General features: G+C 42.2%; 1 protein-coding gene across 3 annotated transcripts in view; it reads left to right on the top strand.

The window, feature by feature from the left end:
• Positions 1 to 21452, top strand: part of ME3 (malic enzyme 3) — a 163139-nt gene that overhangs the window by 108187 nt on the left and 33500 nt on the right. For all 3 annotated transcript variants that reach the window (XM_040426369.1, XM_040426371.1, XM_040426370.1), the window contains exons 6-8: positions 111 to 272; positions 3231 to 3334; positions 14837 to 14946. In XM_040426369.1, coding sequence (XP_040282303.1) covers positions 111 to 272; positions 3231 to 3334; positions 14837 to 14946 — 376 coding nt within the window. The remainder of the gene's footprint in view (positions 1 to 110; positions 273 to 3230; positions 3335 to 14836; positions 14947 to 21452) is intronic.

Consider the following 21452-nt stretch of genomic DNA (forward strand, 5'->3'; position numbering starts at 1 on the left):
GCTTGGACTGGAATTATTCATTTAATGCTATCAAGTATGTGCATTGTACGGTATATTACATGATTTTGCATCATCTTATTGGATAATGTGCCACCCATTGTCTTTTGCAGGCAATTGTGGTGACGGATGGGGAGCGCATTCTAGGACTTGGTGACCTAGGAAGTTATGGGATGGGGATTCCCGTGGGGAAGCTGGCCCTCTACACCGCCTGCGGGGGAGTACACCCACAGCAGTGTCTGCCTGTATTGCTGGATGTTGGCACTGACAATGAGGTAAGGCACCGCCATCTCCATTCTTGTCGTTTTGTTATATTGGAAGTTTTACGTGTGCACATTGTACGTTTATGTTTTTACTGCTAATCATTGGGTGACAACCAGTATAGTTACCATTGCAGCTTCCACAGGGGTTGTCATCTGACTTTTCCAGACTCTTGAATGGCAAATCCATGACCTCAAGTCTCAGTACTGGAGCAGGAGGTGCATCATGACATACCTGATGGCAGACTACTGGTTCGGGATCTTGGGAAGGTTGGGTGACAACCCCTTAGGAAGGTGTAATAAAGAGTTTATCGGTTGTCACCCAGGTTTCCAACAAATGTCTACAACTAATAATTGAAAGGCTACTTTTCTCTATGAACACAAACGTATTGTTATTTTATGAGAGGAGCCATCTACTCGTGCACAGCATCAGCTATTAAAGTGATCGATGACACCATGGGTGATGATAGATCTGGCCGTGGAAAGACCTGGATCTGTTTTCCTTCATCTCTAATGGACCTGACAAGATCTGCTCCTTGGAGAAAAACCAGATGGACACCAGCTCTTCTTGTACGTGATAAAATACAATGGCCTCCGCTTGCGTTAAATGGGGTTTTCTAGGACCGTTGCTTGGGATAGGTTATCACTATGAGATCGGTGGGGGTCTGACTGGCAGCACCACCACCGATCGGCGGAGCAGGCATCAGAAACTATACAGTGGATGGAAGGTTCCGTCCAGGGGCCTAGCTAAAGGCTCATGGGCCCTGGTGCAAGAGTTCAACTTGGGCCCCCTTCCCTCAGTGCTTTGTGGCCAGGGATAGGGAAGCCGTGCTGCCTGAGGCCAAAGTCTTGACCTAACCACTTCCCTCCAGCCAGAGGTGTAGCTTAACCTGCATTTCTATAATACTGGTGTCGTCTTATGCGACACAAGGAGTCTTTGGGCCCCCTCAGGCTCCAGGGCCCAGTAGCAACTGCTACCTCTGCACTACCTATAGCTACGACCTTGGTTCCATCCACTGTCTAGTTTCCAGCATCGGCATACTGTAGATTCTCTTCACTTGAATGGGAGCTGAGCTGCAGTAGTCCAGAATGGCCACCGCATAGTGAACAGGATCTTCTGCTCCCGGCTTCATCCTCCAGAGACAGCTGATCGGTGCGTTGCTGGGTGTTGGACCCCCATCGATCTGAAATCGGTGACCTATCCTGAGGACCACATCTAAGTACAGGAAAAACCCTTTTAAAGAAGCACTCCATCAAAATAATATTCTGCCCATCAACGTGTCATAGGCTTGGGTATACCTGTTTTATGAGCCGTTTTAGGGTTGTTTGCCATTTTGGTTCCTTTCGACTCATTCCTTAGACACTGCTTCGCATGTAATTACATTGGAATGGAAAATCTCTCAGAAGTGACAGATCCATCACGAAGTAATGCTAGCTAGGATATCAGTTTTCCACCTCTTCTGCACGTACCCGGAGCAAAAAACACCCAGTGCACTGGCACATCTGGTGCTGGGATATCTCACTTTACAAGGGGAATTTACACCGAGCACTCCTTATAATGGATAATAGGAGCTATCTATCTCAGTAGAACCTCATAAATCAGATCCTGATTGCAGACATGCATGTAAGATGATAGAACAGATGTTAAAGATAGTAGGAAGTATCTCCACAATCATCTGAAAGGGGTTATCCCATGATTAACCTGAAAAAGTGAAAATCCGACATCCTACAGTATATGACAATACCTGTCTAACAAAGCTAGAACCAGCCCTGTACCTCGCATGGATCCAGAGATCTCCTCATTCACTGATCCAATTGCCCTGCTAGATTTATTCAAGCTAGCAGGTCTGGGTGCCTATCCTTTCTCAGGGGGCATGTCCTTTCTGCTGTAGCTCTCTCTGTAACTGTCACAGTTTCTAACAGTAGATACAGCTGGTTTAAGTTGAAGGATGAAACTGAGCATGTGCGTCCACCTCAGCAAGGTGGACAGATGAAGAAAAGAACAAACAGCAGGTGGCTCTATACAGACACATTTTATTAAACGACTCATACTTTCACACTAGCGGCAGGACGGATCCGACAGGCTGTTCACCCTGTCGGATCCGTCCTGCCGCTATTTCGCCGTGCCGCCGCTCCGTCCCCATTGACTATAATGGGGACAGGGCGGAGCTCCGGCGCAGCACGGCAGTGCGCGGTGAGTGGCCGCCGGACTAAAAGTACTGCATGACCGACTTTTTAGTCCGGCGGCCTCTCACCGCGCACTGCCGTGCTGCGCCGGAGCTCTGCCCCCATATCCATTATAGTCAATGGGGACGGAGCGGCGGTCTAGCGTGCCGGTGAAATAGCGGCAGGACGGATCCGACAGGGTGAACAGCCTGTCTGATCCATCCTGCCACTAGTGTGAAAGTAGCCTAACTAAACTAAACTACATTTTTATTTGCCTGCAATTACAAAAATATTAAAATCCAGGTAGAATATTTTTAGTGGGGGAACCCCTTTAAAGGAATTCTTAACATGGAACAATCTTCTAACATAGCAACGGAGATAAGGATCAAGATGAAATTCCATTGTCTGCCTCGCCCAACGAGACAATTCTGACAGCCACCACTAGAGGGAGCATGCTTGCATCTGTATGCAGTGAGCTCCCTCTAGAGGTGACTGCAGAGCAAAAGATTTTCATCATTTATCAGAGTATGACAGGGAGTATACACCCAAATATATCTTGTGTCTCAATGAATGCACAGCAACAAGCAGAGTTGCAGTGTGTAGTATGGGGGACAGCACCAAACACTAGTCTGCGCCTCTGTTGACACTGGAGGTGTATTTCAGACTTTAAGAACTATTGTGCATTATTGCTGTGTTGACGCATGGAGGCTGTAGTCCCGGGTCTGACTGTGTGGAGGCGTAGTTCCCTTTATGTATCCTGACAAGGGGAATTTTAAGTAATTTATAATTTTTATTTATTTTTTTCAGACCCTCCTGAATGACCCCTTATATATTGGCCTGAAACATAAAAGGGTTCGTGGGAAACAATACGACGAGTTGATTGATGAGTTCATGCAGGCGGTGACCAACAAGTAAGTGGAGGATACGCAATATTTCACGTTTTAATTCTTTGGCATTAAAGGTCTTCCTGGACATTTATGGCATATGGGTGCTGGTTTCACCTCTGGGACCTTTTTTTTTTTTGGGGGGGGATTGGAGCCCCACCATAAATGGAAAGTATGGTGCGCATTCTTGACGTTCTCCATTCACTGCTATGAGACGTGGGAAGTGTTTGGATGTTTGACCATTGAATGGAGGGGGGGCCAGACATGGGGCATCCTCTCCATTCACTGTTATGGGAAGTTCAAAAATAACTCCTTCTCTAGTAGTAAATGGAGAAAGCCACGCATGTGGGGCCCCATTCTTGAGATAGGAGCAGGTCCCAGAGATGGGGCCCTCATCTCTCGGACATTTATGGCATGTTTTACTGTTTGATACATGTCTGGTTGGGAATGTCAGTGTCACTGTAGAACGAGATAAACTCACCGCCTATAAAAACATTAAGACGAAAATTTTGCTCACCTAAAAATACAATAAACCCCCCCAACCAGCAGAATGTGTGAGTAAGATGGAGTTGCTAAGAATAAAGGTGACAGGAATAACACGTTCTAAGTGGTACTACACCGACGGCCTATGGTATAAAATGTATCAGTACCGCGCCGGAGAACCCGGAGGAAACCCGCATAAATATGGGGAGAGCATGCAAACTCCATGCAGATGTTGTCCTTGGTTGGATTCAAACCTAGGACCCCAGAGCTGCAAGGCACCGGCGCTGCACCACTGAGCCACCGATATTACTAGTGAGTACCAATCAACTGCTAGCGGGTACAAATATACAGGGACCACCTGTGCTTGCGCATTCCCTGACAATATGTACTGTCCCGTTGTGGTTGCTGTGGTCAGAAGTGGGAGACCACATATACTAACGGCGTCGGACGAATCATGAGCCACTGATAACGCCCCTCATCTGAATGTCAGTAGCGGACACCAATTCCCCCCTCCAGCAAGGCTGGTAACATGTTAACAATGTGTGCTAGCAGAATAGATAACTATATACACTACGCGTTTCAGCACTGAATCTGTAGTCCCTCTTCAGGAGCAGCAATCTGAGCTAGCTAAATTGAAGCAAGCGCCGACCACGTCTGATGTTGTGTGGTAGCTACTGGCATCAGTGTGGCCATGATGCGGCCGCTGGAATGAAACCCTTTTGAAGGGGAAGCCATGCCTATGGCCGGACCAGACTCAGGCTCTGGCCAGTTAGTGGGCAGGCGGTGGGTGGTGGCACCACCCATGTTGCCTCTTCCTGTGGCCACGCTTGCGATAGGGGAATGACCAGAGAAGATGTGTAACATGTCAAAGGTAAGTAGGGAACTGTAAAGCCATATCTCAACAAACGGAGATCACTGGAGATGCATGAGCGTTAAAGGTTCAGGGAATGGGAAATGCAGCGCCAAACAACCTTCGCTAGGGGTCCCCTTTAAGATGGGATAGGTGTTACTTGTTTTGTCGTGATGCCAGTTGCCTTGAAGCAACGAGGGCACAGGGCCCCTTTTTAGTGATATGGTGGTACCCAGGTGTAGGAATGCCAGAATGGTGTAAGGGTAGCCTACAATGTCCCTTTAGATGTGGCTGTGCACGTGTCACGGTGCTCCTACCTGGATTTCCTGGGACCCCAGGCGTTGTCGTCCACTGCAGAAAAAAGGGTAGTTGGCTAAGGGGATGTTGAGATAAATTGAGCCCAGACCTTGTGATGAACTTGATAACAGCTTGAATAAACTTCCATCAGGGAACAATCTTCCAGCTTTAGGGCCCTTGCACACGACCGTATGCCCTCCGAGACATACGGTCCATTAGCAGGCCATATGTCCCAGATCATATGAGTGCGGGACAGTAGCCCCGCAGGCGGCCCAACGTGCACAGCATCATTGTAATCTATGATGCTGTGTACTCCTGTGAGCACGATCAATGCGGTGGGGGGTGCAGCATGAAGGGCAGCGAGTGGAGCTTCTGGGAGCAAGGCTGCCCTTGTTTCTCCTAGGGGCTCATTTGCATATTATAAAACATATATCCGGGCACCTAGGAAAATGGGTCCAAGACCGTGATGTTCAACTGTCAAGCGAGCATGTCTCAGGTTAAACGGTTTTATTTTGCGACTTATCCAATGACAGGACCCCTTTAACCTTTCTGAAGGTTTATATACGTGTCTATCACCATCCAATATTCTGGAATGTTTGATAACTCGTTCCTAATTTTCTTCCACAAAAAAAATAAAATAATATTCTAAATTTTTTAAACCAGCGCCAGTATCTGAATACTATTGTAACTGCATGTAATTAAAAATGAAGTATAGATACAGTGTTATTCACTGAAATCCATCTGTATAGCGCCACCTGCTGTTTGTTCTTTTCCTTATTTCTCCATCCACCTCACTGAGGTGGTCGGACATGCTCAGTTTGAATCTTCAGCTGCCTCAAGCCCTATCTTCTGTTAGAAGCTGTGGCCTTTTTTAGGGAGGGAGCTGCAGCACAAAAGGACATGTAGACAGGGGGCACGGTGGGGTGTACACTATCGGGAAATTGGGGACTTTGCCGCATGCATGTGCCTCTATTGGCATAGCTTTTAACAGCTGGTGAGGGGGTGAAGGAAAAGGTTTTAGGAGCCCTTGTCTAGAAGATGGCTCGTCTTCCCTGCCTTTTCATGACCAGATCTGGATTTCAGCAGGTCTTTAGCGTAACTTTCTGCTGTTTTTTACATTGACACCGGTTTCACTACCATCTGCGCCGTTTTCCTGCGTAGGCGTTGGTTTGTATAAAACTAATGAGCATGAACAGGAACCCAGAGCTGATCGAAGAATCGTTAGGGAGAATCTTTCTTTTTTGTCAGCTTGGGATTTCCTAGCTCTGGATGAAATCTCTGATGTTATTTTTCCTGTTTCCAATTATGAGAACGGAATAGAAAACACGTGAGGTTCTGTCCAGAGATTTGCTGCATCACCACATTGTAAGCGCTGGCAGACGCCCCAGAGACCTCATCGTCCATCTGTTATCTCACATATTATCCTGGCCAAGGAATTCCCCTGCTCGCCTGTACCAGGCTCCCGAGTATCCTGAGCAGGACAGTCTATAATGTATGGCTCATATATTATACGTCCATGATTACTACAGTACATTATAGAATACCTGACAACCAAATATATCTTTTTAGAACCTTGATATGTCAGGCTATCCTAGTTTTACACCTGTTTCCTATTGTGGTTAGGAGTGACCTGGGCCAGGACTGGAGATGCCCTTTAGAACAGTAATAACACATTTTACAGTGCGAATGTAGATATAATCTATATAGAATGATTTACTGTATACACACATTACTTCCAGGGCCGTCTTTAATATTGATTGGACCCTGGGCAAAAATTTACTTGGGCCCCATAGATCCTGCCTTCCCACACCTTAGCATGCAATCACACCCTCCACCACAACACACACGCAAAAAATCCACACGCCTGGTAGAGTACAGTGAATGACTGTAAATACTTCCAGTTCTGAAGACTCCAGCAGCTCAGGATCAGTGCTCTGGGCAGCTGGGCTCAGGCTGGAAGTGGGCACCGCTCTGCAGGAAGGAGACCGGGGCTCGGTTCACCCTAGCGTTACAGTGCACCCCAGAGTATGCAGTATAGCACCCTATAGTATACAGCAACCCACACTATGCCGTATAGCACCCCACACTATACAGTATACAACACCTCACAGTATACAGTAGAGCAGTATAGCACCCCACAATATACAGCACCTCACAGTATACAGCACCCCAAACTATACACTATACAGCTCCCCACACTATACAGCCCCCACACTATACAGTACAGCAGTATAGCACTCCACAGTATACAGCACCCACAGTATACAGCACCTCACGGTATACAGCACCCCAAAATATACAGAATACCGCACCTCACAGTATACAGCACCCCAAACTATACACTATACAGCACCCCACACTATACAGTACAGCAGTATAGCACTCCACAATATACAGCACCCACAGTATACAGCACCCCAAACTATACAGAATACCGCACCTCACTGTATACAGTACCCCACAGTATACAGCACCCCAAAATATACAGCCCCCCACAGTATAAAGCACCCCACAAAATACAGTATACAGCACCCCCATAGTATACAGTAGAGCAGTATAGCACCCCACTATACAGTAGCTTACAGTATATTAGCATTACAGCCCCTGTCACCTTTTCCTGATGTAATCTTCTCAAAAAAAGCTCCACAATTATGGGAAACTTCTCCTGCAGCAACACTCCTAGTAGACAGGACCTGTGATGACCTCATAGCCATGTGACCAGTAATATTGCTAGGTTACTGGTCACATGGTGATGTCATCTATAGTCCTAGAAAATCACAGCTCTCACAGTACGCTGCCTGGAGTGCTGGCAGGCAGGCATGGCATGGCAGCACCCCCCTGTGTAGCTGATAGCCTGATACTCGGGGCAGTGACCAGCAGGGCTCAAGAGGCAGCTGCCTTGGGCCCCCCAGGAGCAACTGGGCCCGGGGAAGCTGCCCCTTTTGCCCCTTGTTAAAGACGGCCCTGATTACTTCTCCTGTACTGATCCTGAGTTACATCCTGTATTATACTCCAGAGCTGCACTCACTATTCTGCTGCTGCAGTCACTGTGTACATACATTACATTACTTATCCTGTACTGATCCTGAGTTATATCCTGTATTATACCCCAGAGCTGCACTCACTATTCTGCTGGTGGAGTCACTGTGTACATACATTACTTATCCTGTACTGATCCTGAGTTACATCCAGTATTATACTTCAGAGCTGCACTCACTGTTCTGCTGGCTTTTAATGGAAACAATCATCAAGCTTGTCGAGAGAGTGCGTACCAATGGGTAGCCTGTGGGCTACTGAGCAGTTGAGCATTGACCTTTTTACTCTCTCTGCTTTCGTATCATAATTCAGTAGTAAAGATGTAAAACAGCTGACTGAGTGCACTTTGTAGTTTCTCCTATGGACTGTACTGGAGATAGATGGCGGGTGTATGGCCGCCGGTCGGCTGAGGATGGGAGATCATGAATACTGGGCTCTTAGGACTGATAGAGGTCAACGTGATTGGCCTCCATCGATGAGAGTTTCATGGCATATGATTTAAATGGGAAAACCTTCTAAGACCTACCTAAGATGCATAACATACGGAGGTTCATATTTTGGGCATAGATCCCTGAGCTCCCAAGTTATAAGGCTGGTGGGGGGGGGGGGGGGGGGGGATGCTATATACATGAGTGATGTCAAAATGAAGTCCGAATCCTGATATGTTTTATTAGTAATTTTTTTTTGTTTGAGTTTCGAGAGGAAAAAATGTAGTCCTTTTTTGGAAATTCTTGGTATTGTTTAACTCAATCTATCAATGTTATACTGAACGTTCCGATGATGAAAAATATATGAAACCTATGCCAAAGTGATCCATTATTTAAAAAAGAAAAATGAAACAAAAATAATGAAAAACACTCCCTGACCATGAAGTTTGACAGCTAATTGTGATACCCGTACATTTACAGTATGATGGATGGGTAGTTGCCGCCCTCGGGGGGTTTGCTGCATTTATTCCCCATTAGTATAAGTGGAAGTAACGGGATTATCTTTTTGTTGTTTATTGATTTGCTTCGCCTCCATTTATCATAGTCAGTGACGTGCTCAGGCCGCCCGCCCGCCTATGCTCTCCATACAGCCCCATGTTGTTCTTTCTATGATTTATTGGCGGGTGGCTTATCATAACGGCTGGAGGGCAACGCCGGGGTGCTGACTGATGTATCCTGAATATCAGACATATGGCAGGGCCGCAGTGCCACCCGCCTCACGACTATACCAGCTCAGCTCACTCCGTTGTATTTTATAGATATAAATCACCTGTGTATGGAAAAAAAATTTAACACAGAGAAGGAGAGGCAGATTCTGTACGTATTTCCTAGTTTCTTCTCGGTAATGCAGATGTTGTCACCTAACTTTCCTGGTATCCTGAATAATATAGTGGCGGGCACAGTATCAGAACTCACAAGCCACCATAATAAAGTTTACCCCACCTCTTTTCAGATAGGAGCAGTATTATAGTAGTTATATTCCTGTACATAGGAACAGTATTATAGTAGTTATATTCTTGTACATAGGAGGCAGTATTATAGTAGTTATATTCTTGTACATAGGAGACAGTATTATAGTAGTTATATTCTTGTATATAGGAGACAGTATTATAGTAGTTATATTCTTGTATATAGGAGCAGTATTATAGTAGTTATATTCTTGTACATAGGAGCAGTATTATAGAAGTTATATTCTTGTACATAGGAGACAGTATTATAGTAGTTATATTCTTGTATATAGGAGACAGTATTATAGTAGTTATATTCTTGTACATAGGAACAGTATTATAGTAGTTATATTCTTGTACATAGGAGGCAGTATTATAGTAGTTATATTCTTGTACATAGGAGACAGTATTATAGTAGTTATATTCTTGTATATAGGAGACAGTATTATAGTAGTTATATTCTTGTATATAGGAGCAGTATTATAGTAGTTATATTCTTGTACATAGGAGCAGTATTATAGAAGTTATATTCTTGTACATAGGAGGCAGTATTATAGTAGTTATATTCTTGTATATAGGAGCAGTATTATAGTAGTTATATTCTTGTACATAGGAGCAGTATTATAGTAGTTATATTCTTGTACATAGAAGCAGTATTATAGTAGTTATATTCTTGTACATAGGAGCAGTATTATAGTAGTTATATTCTTGTACATAGGGGCAGTATTATAGTAGTTATATTCTTGTACATAGGAGCAGTATTATAGTAGTTATATTCTTGTACATAGGAGCAGTATTATAGTAGTTATATTCTTGTACATAGGAGGCAGGATTATAGTAGTTATATTCTTGTACATAGGAGCAGTATTATAGTAGTTATATTCTTGTACATAGGAGCAGTATTATAATAGTTATATTCTTGTACATAGGAGGCAGTATTATAGTAGTTATATTCTTGTACATAGGAGCAGTATTATAGTAGTTATATTCTTGTACAGAGGAGGCAGTATTATAGTAGTTATATTCTTGTACATAGGAGGCTGTATTATAGTAGTTATATTTTTGTACATAGGAGGCAGTATTATAGCAGTTATATTCTTGTGTATAGGAGCAGTATTATAGTAGTTATATTCCTGTGTATAGGAGCAGTATTATAGTAGTTATATTCTTGTACATAGGAGCAGCATTATAGTAGTTATATTCTTGTACATAGGAGGCTGTATTATAGTAGTTATATTCTTGTACATAGGAGCAGTATTATAGTAGTTATATTCTTGTACATAGGAGCAGTATTATAGTAGTTATATTCTTGTACATAGGAGCAGTATTATAGCAGTTATATTCTTGTACATAGGAGCAGTATTATAGTAGTTATATTCTTGTACATAGGAGGCAGTATTATAGTAGTTATATTCTTGTACATAGAAGCAGTATTATAGTAGTTATATTCTTGTACAGAGGAGGCAGTATTATAGTAGTTATATTCTTGTACATAGGAGGCTGTATTATAGTAGTTATATTTTTGTACATAGGAGGCAGTATTATAGCAGTTATATTCTTGTGTATAGGAGCAGTATTATAGTAGTTATATTCTTGTGTATAGGAGCAGTATTATAGTAGTTATATTCTTGTACATAGGAGCAGCATTATAGTAGTTATATTCTTGTACATAGGAGGCTGTATTATAGTAGTTATATTCTTGTACATAGGAGCAGTATTATAGTAGTTATATTCTTGTACATAGGAGCAGTATTATAGCAGTTATATACTTGTACATAGGAGCAGTATTATAGTAGTTATATTCTTGTACATAGGAGCAGTAATATAGTAGTTATATTCTTGTACATAGGATCAGTATTACAGTAGTTATAGTCTTGTACATAGGAGCAGTAATATAGTAGTTATATTCTTGTACATAGGAGCAGTATTATAGTAGTTATATTCTTGTACATAGAAGCAGTATTATAGTAGTTATATTCTTGTACATAGGAGCAGTATTATAGTAGTTATATTCTTGTACATAGAAGCAGTATTATAGTAGTTATATTCTTGTACATAGGAGCAGTATTATGGTAGTTATAGTCTTGTACATAGGAGCAGTATTATGGTAGTTATATTCTTGTACATAGGATCAGTATTATAGTAGTTATATTCTTGTACATAGGAGCAGTATTATAGTAGTTATATTCTTGTACATAGGAGCAGTATTATAGTAGTTATATTCTTGTACATAGGAGCAGTATTATAGCAGTTATATTCTTGTACATAGGAGCAGTATTATAGTAGTTATATTCTTGTACATAGGAGCAGTATTATAGTAGTTATATTCTTGTACATAGGAGGCAGTATTATAGTAGTTATATTCTTGTACATAGGAGCAGTATTATAGTAGTTATATTCTTGTACATAGAAGTAGTATTATAGTAGTTATGTTCTTGTACATAAGAGCAGTATTATAGTAGTTATATTCCTGTACATAGGAGCAGTATTATAGTAGTTATATTCTTGTACATAAGAGCAGTATTATAGTCGTTATATTCTTATACATAGGAGGCAGTATTATAGTATATTCTTGTACATAGGAGGCAGTATTATAGTAGTTATATTCTTGTACATAGGAGGCAGTATTATAGTATATTCTTGTACACTGGAGCAGTATTATAGTAGTTATAGTCTTGTAATTCCTGATCATTACGACCCTCCACACCAGTTTACCGCAAAGTCTGCAACTCATTTCAATGCCCTTTTGTATTACATCCTCAATCCTAACCCTGGAAAGTGAGATGCACCGGGCATGAGTGATGTCATGGATTTAGAATGGTGACAATTATCAGGGCATCACTTGTGTTGACAATCATCCCCATTCACCAAGTGCAGCCTTCCATGTGTAATTCTACCTTGGCACCAGCAAACCCTATAGATTAGTAGACCTGCTGTTGAGAACTCAAAAAGTTGCAAAAACCCTTATCAGAAATGGCAGCCATCCTGGTGTTTCTACAAATCGATCTAGCTAAGAAACGTCTGTTTTGATGCCTTCGCTTTCAAGATATAGATGTGAAATCCAAGACTGTCTCTGACAATATGCAGACCCCTATTCTTGCGGAACAAAACATCTGAGGAGGCGCAGACAATACACAGGGTGTCGGAGCTGACCTCATCCTTACTTGGGAATAAAGGCTGTCGCCATGTTTGCTGGAATGACATAACACCTCGTTTCTGCATACAAAAGTCCCCATTAATACCAGAAGACTGATTCAACCCAGATCTAGGACACCTGTCTACAAGAGAGGAGGTGTTGTCAATGGAGCGTTTCATGGGGAGGTCACTATCTCAAAGAAGCCCTCAAGGGTCTGTATCAGTTTTCGGTTATTAAGCCTCCCATGTGTCCACATCACGTTACAGTAGACATAAAGGAGGAGGATGAATGACAGCACTGTCTATAGCATTGCCTGTAGCCAAAAGAAGAATCTCCCGGATCAGTCCTTTCAGCTGAGTTGACATTCGGAGTAGCACTGGATGTTCAGTTGTGCTCGGAGTCATTGTGTCACGGCTATTTTTGTATTCCTTCTCTTTTCTGTAAACCATTATTGGATTATCTGCTGCCGATAAAGTCTTCACCCCCTTGAGGTCTAGAATGAGTGATGAGCAGGGTCTAGGTCTTGATGGTTTCATCTGAATACACAGTGAAGGTTCAGGTCCATACATAGAAACATTTGGAGATGAGTAAGAGGTATAACTAGCAAGCTGTGTGGGTTTCTGAAAATTTTCTGCCATAGTGGCCCCGTAATATGAAGCCAGCCACTGAACAGGTACTAATAGTCTATCCTGAGGATAGGCCATCATGTGTAAATTGTGGACAGCGCCTTTAAGAATATAATATAACTATAGGAAGTAAGTAGGTTGCCTGTGGGAGCTCAAAAGGTTCCTCTCCTCTATAGGAGGAGACCATTATTATAATTGATGCACCATATTTGGGGCCCTGTTACAGATTTGAAGTGGGGCACAGGAATTTTGTTTTGGTCATTTCTTTAAAAAAAATTATGCTAATCTGTTTCAAGAAGTCTAAAGCCAGCCATAGTCATGAGATCACGACTGACCACATTGTGGCCAATCAGTTCAGTCCGTAGTATCGTTTTTATGATTGATTCCCACCAGTAACGTGCCCATATCCTTGAGCAAAATGGCAAATGATCGATGGATTTTGGCTATACATACCACACATCTATAGTATTCTGGAGACCCAACCCCTATAAAGTATAATAGGTTTTTCACAGTGGCATAGCTAGAAATGCAAATTTTTGAATGGTGCCCCCCTCCCCCAGTAATTTTTTCGCAACCCCTTCCTTTCATGCCGCCCCCATTCCTGTGGCTAGTAAAGATCGCTCTCTCAGACCAGGGCCGGCAGCTGTTCCATCCTTTTATACTGTCACTGTATATCATTTCATTGTGTAATACTGTTGAGGGGGCCCTGACCAAATCTTTTAGTCCTCCTCCTCCTGGATGGCCCCCTTCTGGGTCAGAGCCCCAAGGCAGCTGCTTCCCCTATAGCTGGTTTTGCATCAAAGAGAGAGACCTTAGTGGTAATTGATTGGCTCTAAAGGCAGCCAAATGTTTTATTTATCTCCTGGACCTTTGGGGCCCACTATGGTATTAGAGCCTGGGCCCAGCGTTGGATCCTCTGGTACTCTGTTGAGCCAGTCCAAGCCTTTTGACCATGGACTAGATTTTCCAACCGGGCCAATCACATATTCAGCAGCCAGAATTCTGCTGTCGGCCATTGCAGATGGTCATTCGTACTAATTTTTCAAATAATGGTTGGTCAATAGGACCAAAATTGGCCATTTGGGCTAACTTTCATCTTGTGTATGGGCACCTTAAAGAACCTTTTACACAAATGGATAAATTGACATTGAACAATAATTATTAGCGATCGTTTGGACAATTATCGACCCATGTCCGAATTTTATTACTTCATGTCTGTAGTCTGCTTTACATCGGTCCAACCGGCACCAGTGGTTGGGGGGACGGCTGCTCATCTGCAGACCCTACATAAGCACAAAAAGGGAAGAATCTACATAATCAAGATGTTTGTGCTTGTGATTGCCCCAAGCTATTATGTCTCTACCTGGCCCGAATATAGTTTACAAAAACTGGCACTACATATTCTCAAATTTTAAAAGTATTTTAAAAAAGTATTTTGTATTAGATTAGAAAAAGTTATTTTTTTTCCAGGAGCAGCGCCCCTCTTGTTCATAGGCTGTTTTTGGGATAGCAGCTCAGCCACATTCACTTTAATGGAGCTGAGCTGCTATACCAGATGCAGCCAATGGACATGAGTGTCGCTGTGTCACGATAAAATTCAGCACAATGACCCCCACACCACATTTGTGATGTATGTAAATAGCAGTGGCTTTATTTCTTCTTACAGATACGGAATGAATTGCTTGATCCAGTTTGAAGATTTTGCAAATTCCAATGCCTTCCGGCTGCTCAACAAATACCGCAATAAATATTGCACCTTCAACGATGATATTCAAGGTAAGAATAAAATTCTTTAAGAAAAAGAAAAGTGCTGACCTATTACTGTAAGGGGCGGAGTTGTGACCACCTCCTTCATGTTACTATTTGTCACCATTAATAAGTGAAACAATGTGACCAACTGTGGTAGATACTGTTAGAAGGGTACTATGGCGGACCCTGTTAGGAGGTATGTACTGTGGCGGACCGTGTTAGGAGGGCATTATGGTGGACCGTGTTAGGAGGGCACTGTGGAGGACCCTATTAGGAGGTTATTTATTGGGGATGACACTGTGGGAGGTATATACTGGGGCTGACACTGTTGGGGGGGGTGTACTGGGCCTGACACTGTTGGGGGGTGTGTACTGGGCCTGACACTGTTGGGGGTTATTTATTGGGTCTGACACTGTTGGGGGTTATTTATTGGGTCTGACACTATTGGGGGGTATGTTGGTTTGTACATATAGGCTCACGCCTACTGTTTGGCACTGTTATTGGGGCACCATGATTGCCATTTTAACACAGCCACTTGGGCTTGTACTACTATGGTGACGTTGAAAATGCTAAGATTTTGCCAAGAGTCATATGAATATAAGGATGCAGTGCGCTTTCACCATTGTAGACCTAATGTTGGGAATGTGAAGCCTCAGGCATCTGACATTTACACTGAGGTATCTGCTGTAATTAGATACAGGAGGTGATGGAAGTCTGTCACTCTCTGCTCCTGACAGGCCAGATGGGAAAGACTTCAGCTTTGCTATTGAGAGATTTCTACTCTACTGCTCCCTCTGGAAGGCTCAGTAACACAGTGAGTCTATGCAAAAGACCAACATGTAGCACTTTGATCCAGATTTACTATTGTGCCTGTGCAAAAAATAAATAAATGCAACCACATAGTAATGACGGTACAGTTGTATCAGCCACATAGTAATTTCCGTACAGTTGTATCAGCCACATAGTAATGACGGTACAGTTGTATCAGCCACATAGTAATGTCCGTACAGTTGTATCAGACACATAGTAATGTCGGTACAGTTGTATCAGCCACATAGTAATTTCCGTACAGTTGTATCAGCCACATAGTAATGTCCGTACAGTTGTATCAGCCACATAGTAATGTCCGTACAGTTGTATCAGACACATAGTAATGTCGGTACAGTTGTATCAGCCACATAGTAATGACCGTACAGTTGTATCAGCCACATAGTAATGACCGTACAGTTGTATCAGCCACATAGTAATGTCCGTACAGTTGTATCAGACACATAGTAATGTCGGTACAGTTGTATCAGCCACATAGTAATGACGGTACAGTTGTATCATCCACATAGTAATGACCGTACAGTTGTATCAGCCACATAGTAATGACGGTACAGTTGTATCATCCACATAGTAATGTCCGTACAGTTGTATCAGCCACATAGTAATGTCCGTACAGTTGTATCAGCCACATAGTAATGTCCGTACAGTTGTATCAGCCACATAGTAATGTCCGTACAGTTGTATCAGCCACATAGTAATGTCCGTACAGTTGTATCAGCCACATAGTAATGTCCGTACAGTTGTATCAGCCACATAGTAATGTCTGTACAGTTGTATCAGCCACATAGTAATGTCCGTACAGTTGTATCAGCCACATAGTAATGTCCGTACAGTTGTATCAGCCACATAGTAATGTCCGTACAGTTGTATCAGCCACATAGTAATGTCCGTACAGTTGTATCAGCCACATAGTAATGTCGGTACAGTTGTATCAGCCACATAGTAATGGCTGTACAGTTGTATCAGCCACATAGTAATGTCCGTACAGTTGTATCAGACACATAGTAATGTCCGTACAGTTGTATCAGCCACATAGTAATGTCCGTACAGTTGTATCAGCCACATAGTAATGACCGTACAGTTGTATCAGCCACATAGTAATGACCGTACAGTTGTATCAGCCACATAGTAATGTCCGTACAGTTGTATCAGCCACATAGTAATGTCCGTACAGTTGTATCAGCCACATAGTAATGTCCTTACAGTTGTATCAGCCACATAGTAATGTCCGTACAGTTGTATCAGCCACATAGTAATGTCCGTACAGTTGTATCAGCCACATAGTAATGTCTGTACAGTTGTATCAGCCACATAGTAATGTCCGTACAGTTGTATCAGCCACATAGTAATGTCCGTACAGTTGTATCAGCCACATAGTAATGTCCGTACAGTTGTATCAGCCACATAGTAATGTCCGTACAGTTGTATCAGCCACATAGTAATGTCGGTACAGTTGTATCAGCCACATAGTAATGGCTGTACAGTTGTATCAGCCACATAGTAATGACCGTACAGTTGTATCAGCCACATAGTAATGACCGTACAGTTGTATCAGCCACATAGTAATGACCGTACAGTTGTATCAGACACATAGTAATGACCGTACAGTTGTATCAGACACATAGTAATGTCTGTACAGTTGTATCAGCCACATAGTAATGTCCGTACAGTTGTATCAGCCACATAGTAATGTCGGTACAGTTGTATCAGCCACATAGTAATGTCTGTACAGTTGTATCAGCCACATAGTAATGTCTGTACAGTTGTATCAGCCACATAGTAATGTCGGTACAGTTGTATCAGCCACATAGTAATGTCCGTACAGTTGTATCAGCCACATAGTAATGACCGTACAGTTGTATCAACCACATAGTAATGACCGTACAGTTGTATCAGACACATAGTAATGACCGTACAGTTGTATCAGACACATAGTAATGTCTGTACAGTTGTATCAGCCACATAGTAATGACCGTACAGTTGTATCAACCACATAGTAATGTCGGTACAGTTGTATCAGCCACATAGTAATGACCGTACAGTTGTATCAGCCACATAGTAATGACCGTACAGTTGTATCAGCCACATAGTAATGTCCGTACAGTTGTATCAGCCACATAGTAATGTCTGTACAGTTGTATCAGCCACATAGTAATGTCCGTACAGTTGTATCAGCCACAGGATTAAAGGACCTTAACATGTAGAGCTTGGAAGAAAGAAGAGACAGAGGGGATATGATAGAAACTGCTAAATACATAAAGGGAATCAACAAGGTAAAAGAGGAGAGAATATTTAAAAGAAGAAAAACTGCTACAAGAGGACATAGTTTTAAATTAGAGGGGCAAAGGTTTAAAAGTAATATCAGGAAGTATTACTTTACTGAGAGAGTAGTGGATGCATGGAATAGCCTTCCTGCAGAAGTGGTAGCTGCAAATACAGTGAAGGAGTGTAAGCATGCATGGGATAGGCATAAGGCCATCCTTCATATAAGATACGGCCAGGGGCTATCCATAGTACTCAGTATATTGGGCAGACTAGATGGGCCAAATGGTTCTTATCTGCCGACACATTCTATGTTTCTATGTAATGTCTGTACAGTTGTATCAGCCACATAGTAATGTCCGTACAGTTGTATTAGCCACATAGTAATGAAGCCCTTGTTTCTTTTTGTAACGTTCTTATTATAATAACCACTTAAATGTTACTGTTCTAGAAATATAAAACCCATACAGTTATTCTAATCACATATCAGGGTTTATAAAGTAGTTTCTGCCATATCAATACCGTTCAGTGGGGCAAACAAGCAGAATAAAGTCTATAAAGTAGTATCAGTTAAATAACAATTTCCATTCTGTCAGTGTCCTTTCATATGTGTCTATAGATTTGTTCCAAACACATCTGACATCTGTGTGCCTATATGATATCATCATTTCTAGTACTACTCATACAAAAGTACCAGCCACAGAACAGTGCCTGTACTGTCAGTCAGGGTTGGACTGGCCCTGAATTTTTTAACGTCTTGATCCAGAGGACCCTGCCAGGGTCAGTAACAAGCAGTCTCCTCTTGGGCCGAGACCCCTCTGGGCTTTTGCATCTGCTTAATGTGTCACTCCAAGCAACACTGAGAGCTTGGAGTCAGGGTTTGACTTTCCCTTAACGAGGAGCCTGGTTTCAGGAGAAAGAAGAACTTGGTGGCTACCCCACACCTTCCGCTAAGAGGAACACCCATAAGGACCTCACACCCCTAGGAAGTCCTTGTGACAAAAAATTAATAAAATATGGATGTATGTCTGTTTCCAATAGAAAGTATGGGGAATTGTGGTTTGCCGAATTAGGGACAGATGGGGGATCTGGTCAGGAATAAAATTCCATCACCACAGACATCACTAAAATAAAACATCTCTGTCATGACCGAACCAAAAATCAGCAATAATATCTCATAAGAACATTAGAGAAACGTGTAAAGTATGCAAGTAATTAAGAATGAATTAAAACGAAGAAACTGAGACTAGCATGAAATTAATTACCAGTTGCCAGCGCCAAAGAAAACCCTCATCGTTTTATTATGTCCTCTTGTTTCTAAGTTTCATTTCCTGCCACATCTGTTCATACAGTTTGATAGAAAGGAAGCAGAAATATGCTGAGATATTATCATTCTGTATTAACAACAACGCCAGAAAGAGACCTGTAAAGCCGGGGATGTCAAAGGCAACATAGCATGAGAGCTGGGAGCATAGAAATCACACAAAGGATGGCTGCAGATGTTCCGTCTACACATCATCCAGAAGATCACATGTCAAAATATCCCGCCTGAAAAACACAAGCCAAGGAAATTAACTGAATATTATGTTCCGTTCTGCCTGGTTTTCTCGTATAAATTGGCCAGTTTTTAAATATTCACGTCGAATTCCCATAATGTGAATATTTTCAAGATGAAATTTTCAGCTGCTGCTGAATTGTTATTCTTTATAAACCTATTGAGATTGTGATATTCATGGAGGTGGATCAAATATTTGTCCTGTTGTCCTGTTTCACATTCTTTGTGATGGCATTTAGAACTTTATTTAGCCCACTCACATTTTCCTACAATTCCCTCTCTTGAGTAGTATGCGAGACTCCCTCCACTATTTCCCTTGAGTCCACCTTTTGGAGATCCAGTTGGTAGGTACTCAACCAAACCTCAAAGTTATGATCATACATCGTGCAGCAAGCCTTGTCTATATGACTTATTGTGACGTTATGTCATTAGCGGTGGGCCCCCTCTACTCGGGACCCCCCACTATGAACCACAGTGAAGAGTCAAATATATGCAGAAGCTATCTCTGGCGAGCCTCCCATGTCCTACGTAGACACCCACTCATTTTTAATGGCCATTGTTTAATCTCAGAAAGTACTGGTTCTCCTTGAGAAAATCCAATTGGCAGGTGCTCTGTACTGATGATGAGCGATAATTCTGGCACAGCACTGTCTACATTCTGGTGCCTCTGGTTTAATGATACTCCAAGTCATGTTTCAAAGCTCTTTAGGGGTTGTCCAGCCAGAATGGAATAAAAAATGCAAAAGAATTGATACTTAACCCATTGATCCTCTGCCGATCCTGCCCTAACGGTTCTGGGTCACTTTGGTTTGGTTCTTCCTGGTCCATCTTGACACACAGGAAATAACCATTCAGCCAATCACTAGCTGAGGTGGGTCACCCTGACTTCGAGTAGCCATCTATAGGTAGCACTAGAGATACAGCTCTCCTCCAGAAGAAAACTATATACTGACTCCTGATTATATAGTATTTTTCCCATTTCTCACCTTCACCTGATTTCTCCTGCTAACCCATTCTGTCATTTGACAGCTATTTCCCCAGTGCCACCATGACATACACTTGGCCGGTCTATTTCAGTGGTAAAAGGGGAATAAGTCACAGGGTTTCAATGCATTTTCAGATGATCTAGTGCAGACTTATCTGGGAATGCTCAATGCTCCCCATGCACAATCATCTCTCAGCTCATACTTCTCAACGGGCCAAACAAAATGGCATTGAGTGTGACTAACGTAACTGATCTCCCTTTTCCATCAGATTATTTCTCCTCATTCTTCGTTGCTCCTTCGTTGCTCTAAACTCCACCCGTTCTTCCAGGATTCCTAGCTTTTGGTCCTTGAGCGTTGTGTCCTCTTGCTGTATCTCTAGTATGATCTACAGTTGTCAATCAAATGTCTTCATGAGAGATCATGGACAGGACAAACTGTGGAAACTTGCCTCTTTGTCCAGTTTCATACGACTTGATTGTCCTTCCCAGAACCTAAGTCAACAGCAAATATTGTGGGAAGATACTTTAAGTTTATCTCACTAGAGCCTACATTATTTTTAAATCTCATATTAAACTTTATTTTTTAAACTTTTTTCTTCATTTTCTTAGCTTAAATATACACTTCTTATTGATTCTTTGGCGTAATCCTTGCCAAGATAAACCTAGACAGGTCTAACACAAGCCGTACATATTTATTTTGGTTCCTACACAAGACTTGTGTACTTGCTGAATTCCGAAGGGATTTATAATCATATTTTTATCTTATATTTTTATAAGCAGTGATCCCTGACCGATAATTCTGTGAAGTGCTCCTTGCTGATGTGATATCTATAATAAATGGGAGTTTAGTGAGGGAAATCAAATAGGCTAAAATGTGGGATGTATACTTTCAAAAACTTTACT

Source organism: Bufo bufo, chromosome 3 (assembly GCF_905171765.1).
Source record: "Bufo bufo chromosome 3, aBufBuf1.1, whole genome shotgun sequence".
Taxonomy (NCBI): domain Eukaryota; kingdom Metazoa; phylum Chordata; class Amphibia; order Anura; family Bufonidae; genus Bufo; species Bufo bufo.